The sequence below is a fragment of the Lycorma delicatula genome, chromosome 3 (assembly GCF_047948215.1).
Source record: "Lycorma delicatula isolate Av1 chromosome 3, ASM4794821v1, whole genome shotgun sequence".
NCBI classification, from domain to species: Eukaryota; Metazoa; Arthropoda; class Insecta; order Hemiptera; family Fulgoridae; genus Lycorma; species Lycorma delicatula.
In genome coordinates, this window is record NC_134457.1 from 227,006,682 (window position 1) to 227,018,565 (window position 11,884).

Below are 11,884 nucleotides of genomic sequence, written 5' to 3' on the forward strand. Positions count from 1 at the left end.
TAAATTTTGAGATGGAAAGACCATGTAACAAATGATGTATTAAGGAGAATCTGAGGCAATTGGAAAATATTAAATGTGATAATATAGCAAAAGGAACTGGTAGTTCCTTTTCCTATAATATATAACAACCTATATTGTTATATAACACATATGTTCCTATAACAGAACAAGGTGGAGAGGAGCAGCCATAAAAAGACCTGCCCTAATGGCAGAATACTATAAATGAGTGAATGTTAAGAAGCAGAGTACAAAAAAATGTGCAATAATTAAAAATAATCATTTATGTTAAATTATAGATGAAATTGCATCTGTAAATAAAAACAATTAAATATTTCACAACAGTGTGAGTAAAGAACAATAATTTTTTAAAGAAACCGGTTAGCTGATGCCCTGTCTAGGTTCCAATATCAATTAAATGGCTGTACTGTAATTTGATTGTACATTAATTACCTCTCTGTAGGTAAAAAAAACTTTTTTACTAAAACTATTTGTCTCCATTGCAATAATTTTTTTTTTGAAGTTAGAATATTATATTTTTTGTATTATTTTTCTAACTGAAATAGCTAACGCTTTAAAAATTGCCAATAACTAAAAAAATATAGGTCAAAACAGCAAAACTAGGCAACGACAAAAGACAGTATTATAAATAGTTATTCCACAGTAAACACGAGATACTTTTAGAGTAATGTTTACGCATTTCACATGCATGTAAATTCATATAAATTTAAAAAGAGTATTTGGTTTTTCATATTTGTCTGAAGTCAAATTTCTGTAATGAAATTAAGTTGGGTAGGTTTACAGAAAAATGTGTGAATAATAAAATAGGATTACCATCCATTTTTAACATAATTATCAGACAGGTTATTATGCTCTATACTCATCGGCAAGGGTAACAGTACTCATAGGCAATTAGTACAGGCAACTTTTGTACTATTTCACAATGATTCAATGAGAAAAATGTTGAACCTGAACAATTGAAATTTAATTATAATGTTAACTACTCAAGTTTCTCTTTTTACTTTTGATCAATTGTGAGTTTAATTATGTTTAAAAAATGCAGTGATGCAAGTAAATACAATGAATTGGAATAAATTAATTGTAGTTGAATAATGGCATCTGTTTTCAATTCATAAAAACAAATAAAAAAAGAAAAACAAATCAAAAATTAATATTTTGTATCATATATTTAAGTATCATTATATTTACAAATTTCAGTTACATAGATTAAATATATTATTATATTAAGATTAATCTTTTTTTATAAAAAAAAAAAAAAAAATGAATAATAAAAACAAACAACATTTTAATTAATTTTTCTCAAAATATTTTACTCTAACTTAAGTATATGTATGCTATATAATACACTTAATAACAATATAATGAACTCTGACAGAATAGTTTTGTCTAATTAGGTGCAAAATGTTGCTTAAAATTAATTGATTTTAAATACTATTTTATCCTAAATAACTTACTGGTATCATGTTGTTCATGAACTGTATGATGAGTGGTGAACTTATCAATACTAAGACTGACAGCATTGCAAAAAGTATAAAATAAAATATTGTAATAATTACACTGAAATAATGTGTAATATAAAACTGCATACAACAAAAAATTTAATTACTTCATCACTTTTAACTTGCTCACAAGAAATGTTACATACAAAAACTGTAACATAATGAAAATATTATGTTACAATGATTTACTACAATACTAGCATAATAAAAAAACCATTTAAAAAGCCACATTATAAATATTTTAAAGAAATCAACAATTTTAAATTAAAATCATGCTTTAGTATTTATATGCCTAGAGCAAAATAAATCAACAGCATCATTGTGTAATATACTACACATTTTCTAACACGATTGCAAAAGGAAAATATTACCACAGTAAGAGAAGATATTGTTAAAATTGATTATTATAAACTTTTACCAAAGCATACTACTTTTAAAACTGTTATATATTTGTTATAATTAAAGCAAGATAATACATAACACCTTTTGAAGAGTAAATACAAAATAACATCTGCAAGCTTTCGTTTAGTAACTTTAATCACAAATAACTGGTCCGTCAGAGTACACTATCTGATATTAAATGAACAATAAAAATTGCTACCCATTCTTAAAAATAAATAATACTAAATTAATGATTCTTCATGCTTAATAAAAAAAGAGTGTTCAATAAAAGAAACATTACTAATAACATGCATCTATTTCAATAAATACAATTTTAATATACAAATACTAAACATTTATTAAATAAATTGGAAACGTAGACGATGACTCCTTGATTTTTCTTTCTTCTGTAATCAGATAAGTTTTTTCTGTAATCGGTAAACATTTTACAGTAGCTAAAAAAAATTACTCCTGGCAATTTATTAATACTAAAATATGATGAATATAGAGTAAGAAAACTGTTCACCAGTCATGCCTCTGTATAAAAAACATTTTCAACCAATTCTGAAAAAATCACCATCATAATTTAAGATTTATAGATACATTAAATAATATCTACACCTCAAATCAATTAGTAAAAAGTTAAGCAATGTTGTTTAGTTACATTATTTTGCAAAATTTATCACAAATTTTAAAATGCAAGAAGAATATCTGACAACTTATTTAAACTGCTGTTCTGAATAATTCATTTTTGAAATTTAAATTAGGTAAAAAAACAAAGCATATTTAAGCCAATAATCAATGATTTCGACTAAGCAACTGTAAATATTATTATTACAGCACGAAATGATTTAAAAAAAAAAAATTATACAGATAACACGATGTTATGATTTTAACTTAACTTTAGGAGTAAAACTACAGTTTAAACTTAATCATATTGTGTGTATTTGACAAATAGCTTTATATTGCCTTATAGTTGAATTTAACAAGAGTTCCAGTAAAGCCAAGGAATTCCAATAAATAAATTAAGACACATAATTACTATTATTAATAATCAAAAAGTGGGATAATATGACCTAATAATATGAGATTAGCACAATGTAAAGAATAAATATGTATAAAATGGGGAAAAAATCATCACCAACTCCTAGAAGTAGGCAATAAGCTAGATTTAGTTTTCAATTTAGCTTGTTTGCTTCAATTGGATTTTAGTGACCTTATGAGCCAACATTTTCAGCAAAATTTACACGATCAACATAATGAAAATTTATGATTATTCAGCTAACTGTATAAATATACCCATAAATTTAAAAAAATAATAAGACTTTTAAATAATTTGTGTTTATAGAATGTTTAAACTATCAACTGGAAAAATTACCTCTCAAATTTTATCTTAAATGAAATTAAATATTAACTAGACATGGTAAATTATGAACTTTCTTATCAGAAATAAATTTATAAATGAAAGAAATGCTATTTTCCTAACTAAATTTTAAGCAGCAAAGCATTATAAATAATTTTTTTCTAATCTAAAAAACCCACAATATTGCTGCTGAACAGCAAAAAACGGCATATTTTACTACACAAATTCCTGAAACAGAGTTAATTTACATTAGTCAACTCTCCAAATACCAATTTGAATTTTTAATACACCATTTGTTCACAATGTTTTACAGAGTTGAATATGTTACAATCATAACAAATCAGCTATAGTATGGATGAATATTCAAAAACTTACTATCAATGCAGTTTTGTATAACATCTACACAATAATTTAATGTTTTATTTTAAGATCTGTTAGTTAATTTACCACTAAACTGGTCATACTTCATCATCTACCATTACTTCTTGAACTTTCAATTTTTATCAAAATGAAACATTTTCTCATAAAAACAAAAATTTAACTAAATGCAAGAATGCAACTTGAACCATATATATTACCTGTACCAAATAGTGTTTAATATTTTATAAACAAATTACAATTAAGACACCTGCTAAAAAAATGATCAGTACTGTTAAGAATCATTAACTAAAATATAAAATTAATATATTATAAAAACTGTTACATGGTGACTATGTAGTAGAACTATAGAGCGTACAAAGTTATTGCATGCTGACATTGCACAGAAATATCACCTTTACAAAACTAAGCTGAAATTATTATTAAGAATTCCTTAATATAAAATTAATATTTAAACATACTACAAAGACAAAATGTACACCATTATAACTTTTAATCAGTTAAATAAAAGAAATTGTTTAAATGAAATTAAATGCTTAATTACAAAAATTTTGATAAAAAGGGTTATTCATTAATTACACAGCATACATGAAATATAGTATTTCTTTTCATGAACAAAATTAGTTTGTTCTGTATCTTTCTTGAATTGCATAAAATATACTCAATTTAACTTGCATGTCAACCAAAACAGCAAGTACTACAAGCTTACGGATAAAATTTTACAGGTGGTAAAAAGTTCAATAAAGAAACAATTACTGTATCAAGTAATCCATATTAACAGACTAAACAAATCTATGTCATAGATTAAGAATTTCATACTGTAGAAGTGCTCTACTCAAAATGAAACCTCCAACTACAGAAGCTTAATATAAAATACAATGTGCAAAAATAAAATATTTGATTTTCTTTAGGCTTGCCTGAATGGCTGCAATAGAATCTAATTAGTTTAAACACTGTTTATAAGGTAGAAAAACCTTAACATTTATAAAAATGTAACAATACTAAATAATTAATATAAAATTTAACTATACATATTTAAAAATATGCAATTAAAAAAAAAATTAAAATGTTAAGTTGATACACTACATTTTCATTAACAATTTTAATTAATATTTTGAAAATTTCTGTTAACATCCTATCACACAAACCTAAAGAAATAAACTTAGAACAACCACTATTGGTCAATAAAAATAAAATGTTAATTAACAGATTTGAATTTTTAGAAGCATTATTAGTTGTTCCAAGTTTACTAATATATCAACATGAACAGAACCAATACACCGTACACCTAGACCCTAGGCCTAAGCTACATTTTTCTAATTCTAATCACACGTAATTAATAATTAAAATAACACCAAGTAATTATCATAGGAAATAACACTTAAGTAGGATACAATTAGATTTTTACACAGATATGTCTTGACCCTACTTCAAAAAAAAAAAGAAATCAATGCGACAGACACAAAATACCACAAATTAGTTTTTGCATTATCATTTTTTAAAGTTCATTACCAGATTTATTATGTCTATACAAATATATATAAACACAGAGCCAAGTAAATATGTATTAAGTTGGGAATTATAATAAATTAATAGATAAAAAACAAAGATATTTACAAAACAATACTTCTACATATAATGAATACTGAACTACACATGAATTTTTAAAGGAAAGATAAACCAGTAGAGAAATGCAATATAACCTATACTTAACAACTGTTCTATTATAAAGAGGGCTTATAAATTTATTAAAAAAGAAAAAAATTACAATTTTATTTTTCTCAAAGATGACATTCAATAATTTGGCAAACGGTAACATGTAACTTAACATTAAATGCATTATTTCAACATTTTTCTTTTAAACTGCAATTCATTTTATCAGTTTTAATAAATTATTCAATGAAAATATATATAACAATAACAAAACCTGCACATCAGTCAGTAACCAGAAAAAACAATATCGTTCAAATCATAATTCTTTAACTACAATTTTTAAATGAGGTTTAACTTATATTAAATTGTATAACATGCTTTGGAAAAAGTAGCCTAACAAATTTTTAATAGTTTCCAGGAACAGTTCTAGAGTACAAATATCAGCTGTCATTAATATACTGGGCTCCATGCTTATACATAAAGTACTTCTTTCATACCTGGTTAGTCTTATTTAACACTATTCCATACCATTTATTCATCACCCTCTTCAGCACTCTCTTCTTCTCCTTCCACTTCCTCACCAGGATCTTCACCAAACTCATCTTCTTCACCTACCTCAACTCCTTCTTCATCCTCTTCCTCTTCAACTTCTTCAAGACCGGTTTCTTCATTGCCATCAAAGCTGCCATCATCATCCTCTTCTATACCATTTTCTACATCATTATCAGGTACAAGGTAGTACTGCAGTGGATTTGGCCACATGTCATCTTTTATAACTTCTGCTATATCATCTGCTGATGGGTCACCATGATCAGAAAACCAACCAAAAAACGTCTTGTGCTCAAATACCCTCTTATTACCTTTGCCAGTATTCTTTTCTTTTGTTTTCTTGGTCAAGTCCATATTTGGTTTCCATCGAATGGTGGTGCTTTGAGAAGCTGGGTCACCAGATGAGCCAAGATGAAATTCTTTGGTGATAACATTATTTTCAAAATATGGATTCTCATCAAAATGAAAATTGATTCTGTATCCCGATTTAATATCTTCAAATTCTTCAACTTCAAGTTTAGATAAATAATGCAAACAATCCTCTTCCTCTTCATCAAGGATAGCTGAAATTTGTGGATGATTAACAAATGCCGTAACCCAGAAGTTAGATATTCTGTTGATTATTTCATTTCTTTTCTCAAAGAAAGGTTTCCGTAATTTATTGTATTTTTGTTCTACTTTGAGGATATCTTCACTCGCTTTTTCATTTAACGCGTCAATTTCATTTTGGCATGCGTCAATATCTTCAAGTGCCTTCTGTGTTTCTGCATCATAATCTCTACCTTCTTCTCCATCACCTGCTGCTTCTACTTTTTTTACTTTCTTCGGCGGGGGTCCACTTGTAGCCATTTCACCGACTATAATATGGGCTAACAACTTCAATACACAACACAAAAACAAATGCTTTGCGTTTCAATAACTTAAAACATGTTCATGGTAAAACAACTGCACAAACTTAAACAGATTTGAAATAAACTATTCTAAAATCAAATAAAAGCGTAAAAAACCTGTGAAACTCAAAATAAAATTATTGAAATACTCTCCAAATCGGAAAACAAGCAAGGTTATGTTTCCATTAGCCGAGCGCCAAGATACACATAAAATGGCTGATGTAGGAAATTGAATCACAGCCTTTTAAATAACGGTTAGAGAAAACAGTTTCACAAAACTAAACATCTTTGAATTATTTTTTACCGCCCCAACTAAACCAAAGACTTATTTTTAAAATGATGAAGATTATGAAAGTACAGTTTATGAATTTTGAATTGTTTCATTTGTGTGAATAAAGTACAATAATTGTTATCTGAGCTTCTCTAATTAATTTGTTTTATTATTACAGATATAACTAGGTCTGTTAAAATAAAACGTACCCCTACAACTAAAAGAGATGTTATAGCACAACGGTACGCCATATAAATTCCTGAACGTACGTTTTGCTTTATTCATCCGCATTTATTACAAAGTGGATGCATTAATCTATACATTTCTATTTATATATTTTTTTATTCTATAAGTAAGGTTGTTTTAAAAAATGCAACTCTGAATTGCAATTGATTTTAGGTAATTAGAAAATACTTCACTACCATTTTAATGTGAGGGTAAATTCTCCTCGCAACAATAGCCGTACATAAATACCACATTAGAGATACACAACAAATAACTCGATGCTAATTTCTGGTTGTAAGTTGTTTCTAATGGCGGGAATTTAACTTCTTGTTCGATGTTAGGCACACTTCACCGTTGTTATATTTGAGTTCATTGTTCTTTAATTATAAACATCAAAATTTTATTTTTTTTCTAGAGAACCATATTAAGAAATTAAATATGAAGTTTTTTAATTTTTTTTTTTTTTACAAATTGAAAGTTGTATTTATATATGATGTTGTAGCAGTTAATACATGTTTGAACTTATTTATTTTTTTATTTATTCACCAAAGTAGTTTAATTTTATATCTGTACATTTATACATAAAAATTTCAGGGCTTTGTTTTATATAATTATTTATTTTCTTACTAAACTCTGAGGAGATTGAGGGAACAGGGGACTTTGCCACCTGCGGATAAAAAATGAATAGCCAGTGACACAGAAGAGTATATTAGCATCAGATAATATATTTTGTGGGAAATAATAAGCTATGTATGGGAAACAATAGTTTCTTATAGTGGGTTAGGTTTTAAACTGCATCTGTGGTTTAAGATCTGCTTTTCAAGTTAGCAACCTGTCAATGGTCATAATTGCTAAATAGAAACAATGATATTTCATATTCATGATTTTTATATCCATTATCAAATATTTATCTCCGTAATTGTTTAGTGATAATTTCCTTCAATTTGGTGAATGTTTAGACACTCTAGACTAACAGTAGCTATATGTGAATCTTTTTCTTGGAGGCCTGACTGACAATCATAAATTTTTAGTAGTTATATGCATTAAACACAATCCTACATCACAGTTTCTGTTATTTAATTTATTAAAACTTATTTAAATATGACTCTGTTAATTTAAGTTTTAATAAAATAAGAAGTTTAGTTGTAGTATTAAACTAAGAAGTAGGTTTTCATTGAACTTATTATATATATGTTATTGTTAAAAGTCAAGAAAGATATTGAAAATGAATTACAGTGTCAAGTATTTTAGATATGTCATTACTGTATAGAAAAAATTGCTCAAGTCAAAATAAATATTAGAACATCTATGTAATAATATAATAATCTAATGTTTAATATGTAATCTAATGTAAAAATGATCAAGTCTTCAGGAACATGATCAGTATAGTTGAATTTTATTAAGTCGATTTTATAATATTTATGTAATAAAGAACTGTTTAAAAACTGATAATTAGACTTGTCATTTTTAACCGAATGATTAGTGCGTTAGTTGTCTGAATTGATGAAACTTGAATTAATGTTCTTTTGTTTTTTGTAACCTATGCTGTTTAGAATTTGTGGCCTATGGTTTTAAGCTAATTAGCAGGTTCTGCTTAACTATATTATGCTTTTGAACTCTGTAATCATTATAGAGATTTAAAGAAGGAAAACACTGGATCCAAGTAATGTGGAAAAGAATAAAATTAAAGAAAAAAGAAAGATGCCAAGGAACAGGTCTTGGCCTGATTTTGAAAAAAAGTTTTTTAAAGACCCTAAGCATAAGTCACAGCCCTATTAGAAAAACAAAACTGACTCAGGTTTAATCCAAAGAGTTAAAAATCATGTTGAAAGCTGAACTGTTGAGTCATACTATTATTGAAAAATAATCAAGATGAAGTACTTTAATATATCAAAATAATACATCAGTTTTATATAGAAGAGGCCAAAAAAAAAATACAAAAATCAAGAATCCAATTGTTTCTAAAATTACTTATAAAAGAGATTTTGATAAAAATTACAATCTTGAATTTTTTTAACCCAAAACACTGGATAACTTTCAAAAGTTATTGAAACATAAGTCAACCAGGTGAAATGAAAACTGAGGAAGAAACTCATCTAAAGAGAAAGAATGAAGCAAAAGCCAAAAATGAAGATAAATTGCATGCAATAAATATGGAATTCAATGACCATTCAATTTCACAGCTGTAAAATTGGGACTGGTCTACTTTGTGGATTTTACAAAAACCTAGTGTACATGAAATTTCATTGTTTTCAGATACCTTTAGAAGTCAACCTATCACCATTAGTTCTTTTTTTTATACATAGTATAAATTAACACACCTTTCATAAATAACAAACTTATGGAAAAGGATCATTCCTACATTGAGCATGACTCTATTCACAGTTAAAGAGTGCAAGAAACAATCTACTCTTTAAATGATTGGTTTAATATTTTCTCTTATGGACTGCTGCTGTAGAGAAAAATTTTAAAATAGCTTTGTTGAACTATATTGTAAATTAATTGAACTTTTTTGAATATATTAACATGAAAAGCCTTGATGTAAGGATTGCTAAGAACAAGTCAACAGATAGTAAAGGTGAACAGGTAAATTGGGTGAAAATTAAAGTTCTAAGGTGTGAAAATGAGAACTCAGGTCTTATTCTGAACAAGTACAATTATGAGGACTCAGGATTCCGAGATATTCAAATTTATGGTTGTGGTAATCCTTTAGTTATCACAGCAGATGTACAAAAATTATATAACTTCTAATACTGGATTTCAGAGGCTAAAAAGAATGATTTACTGGATTTCAGAGGCTAATTAGGCTGTCGACTCTAAATGTTATTTCTAAAGAATTTTATGAGAGGTACAAGTGAACGTCATAGAAGTGAAGAAAGGTCATACTGTCTCTGCCAAAGTCTTGCACCATTCAGCTTGTGCCAGTCTCTTTGGCCATTGGGTATTGGAGTCCTTATGGCATATGAAAGCCCTCAGGTCAGGCAGTACCTGATTCCCCTGACCTGGGTTAAATTTATGGGGGTGGCTGACTGGAGAACCCAGGCTGAATCATTGATCTGGGGCATGCCCAACTGCCTCTATGCCTGCACCTTGGGACCTTTTGATTGGCATCTTTTGTGAATGACTTCTCTTACTTCCATACTTTTACTGGCAGAGTCCAAACAAAAACCCTCATCCTGGAGAGCCTTTGGCTGCACAAGCAAAGCAAAGGAAGAATGCAGAATTCAGTGATGTAGAAAAGATGGATTGAACCAAGTTTCGACTAAATGATAGTGTAGTGGTTTCAAAATATTGGACTATCAAGAGGAATGAAGAGAATTTCATTAAAATCAGTCCTTTCATGATAGCTCAAGGTATTATGGAAGCTACAGGAAGACCAGTAAAGGAGGTAAGAATGGCTGAATGTCTGTAAGAATTGTTTGTTGAAACCATCAACATCAACAGTTTACAATCATCACAGCTACTCAAATCCAAGAAGATTGGAGTCATGGATATTGATGTTACTTTAAATACATCAAAGGCAGTATTCGTGTGCAGGCACTTGTTAAACTGCACAGAAAAGAAAATGTTGAAGCACTTAATGAATAAGGATTTGTTGGATGTTGGAATGCAGAAATTGGAAAGCAGGGAAAATTGTAGATAGTACATAACCAAAGATAACAACATCTTATATACAGGTTGTTGCACACCTGCAACTTCTTTCATATTTAAAGATGTAATCTCTGACCTGGCATCAGCTAATATGATTAAATGCATTATCAATGAGAAATTGAAAAGTCAACCAAACAGAGAAAGCAGCCCAAAATTGACTGAAATAAATCAGATATCACTAAGGAAAAGAGTTATTATCAGTTTAAGAATGAGCCTTTAACTAGCCATTAGGTAGCAAAAATAATAAAAGAAGCAAAATAATAATGAATAAAGAATAGAGTAAAATAATAAAATAATAAAAAGAAACAAAAGTAATAAATAATGAATCAAAAATATAGAAGTCTTAATCTAATGTAATGCAGCTTGAAGTTCAGGTAGAGAAAATCCCCATTCAAGGAAGTCAGAAAGATGATGATATAATGGTTGTAGATAAAGAGACTGTTTACCATGTAGTTATGGAGCTCTGAAAGCACAGAGGACTCCAGAAGAGAGGGCGAGCATTTTAGCTGTCCCAAAAATTTCAGCAAGCAGTGCATCCAGTCTAGACTTGGATTTAGGATGCAGTACTCCCAGTATCGCCTGCAAAACATCTTTTCAACCACCATCAGTGGTATTGGAGACGGAAGAAGATTCCATCTTTGAGGCCTTAGATGCTCTTTTTCAGAGGTGGAAGCCTTCAGGAGATGGAGAAAAAAATAAAAAAGGTTGGGTTAAGGGAAAATATAGGCAATAAATCTTATGAAGTAAGTTTTCTAAGTTAGTGATAAATTTATTTTAAGGACTTGTTTTTAATAATTATGAGAGCCCTTTACAGCTGTTTTAAAATTTTGACAGAATTTCTTTATAAATGAATTATTTGTTTTTTAAGTGGCAAGGATCGTATATACCCTTGTCATATGTTCTTTTTGGTTTTTAATGCTCTAAAACAGGTCTGTTTTCAGGATGATCTGTTTAACTTGGTTGGTCTTTTTTATTTGGATGGGAAGGTTTTAGCTTAGAACAAGGG

At 28.3% G+C, this 11,884-nt stretch overlaps 1 protein-coding gene across 1 annotated transcript; it reads right to left on the reverse strand.

The window, feature by feature from the left end:
• Window positions 1-1,165: 1,165 nt before the first annotated feature.
• On the reverse strand, window positions 1,166-6,931 carry Set (NAP domain-containing protein SET). Its single transcript, XM_075361637.1, has one exon. It carries the CDS (start codon window positions 6,688-6,690, stop codon window positions 5,824-5,826), a length of 867 nt encoding a protein of 288 aa, XP_075217752.1. The 5' UTR covers window positions 6,691-6,931; the 3' UTR covers window positions 1,166-5,823.
• Between the last annotated feature and the right edge of the window lie 4,953 nt (window positions 6,932-11,884).

Bases quoted from the DNA above. Each gene is read 5' to 3' on its own strand.
- Set (XM_075361637.1), bottom strand. From the start codon at position 6,690: ATGGCTACAAGTGGACCCCCGCCGAAGAAAGTAAAAAAAGTAGAAGCA.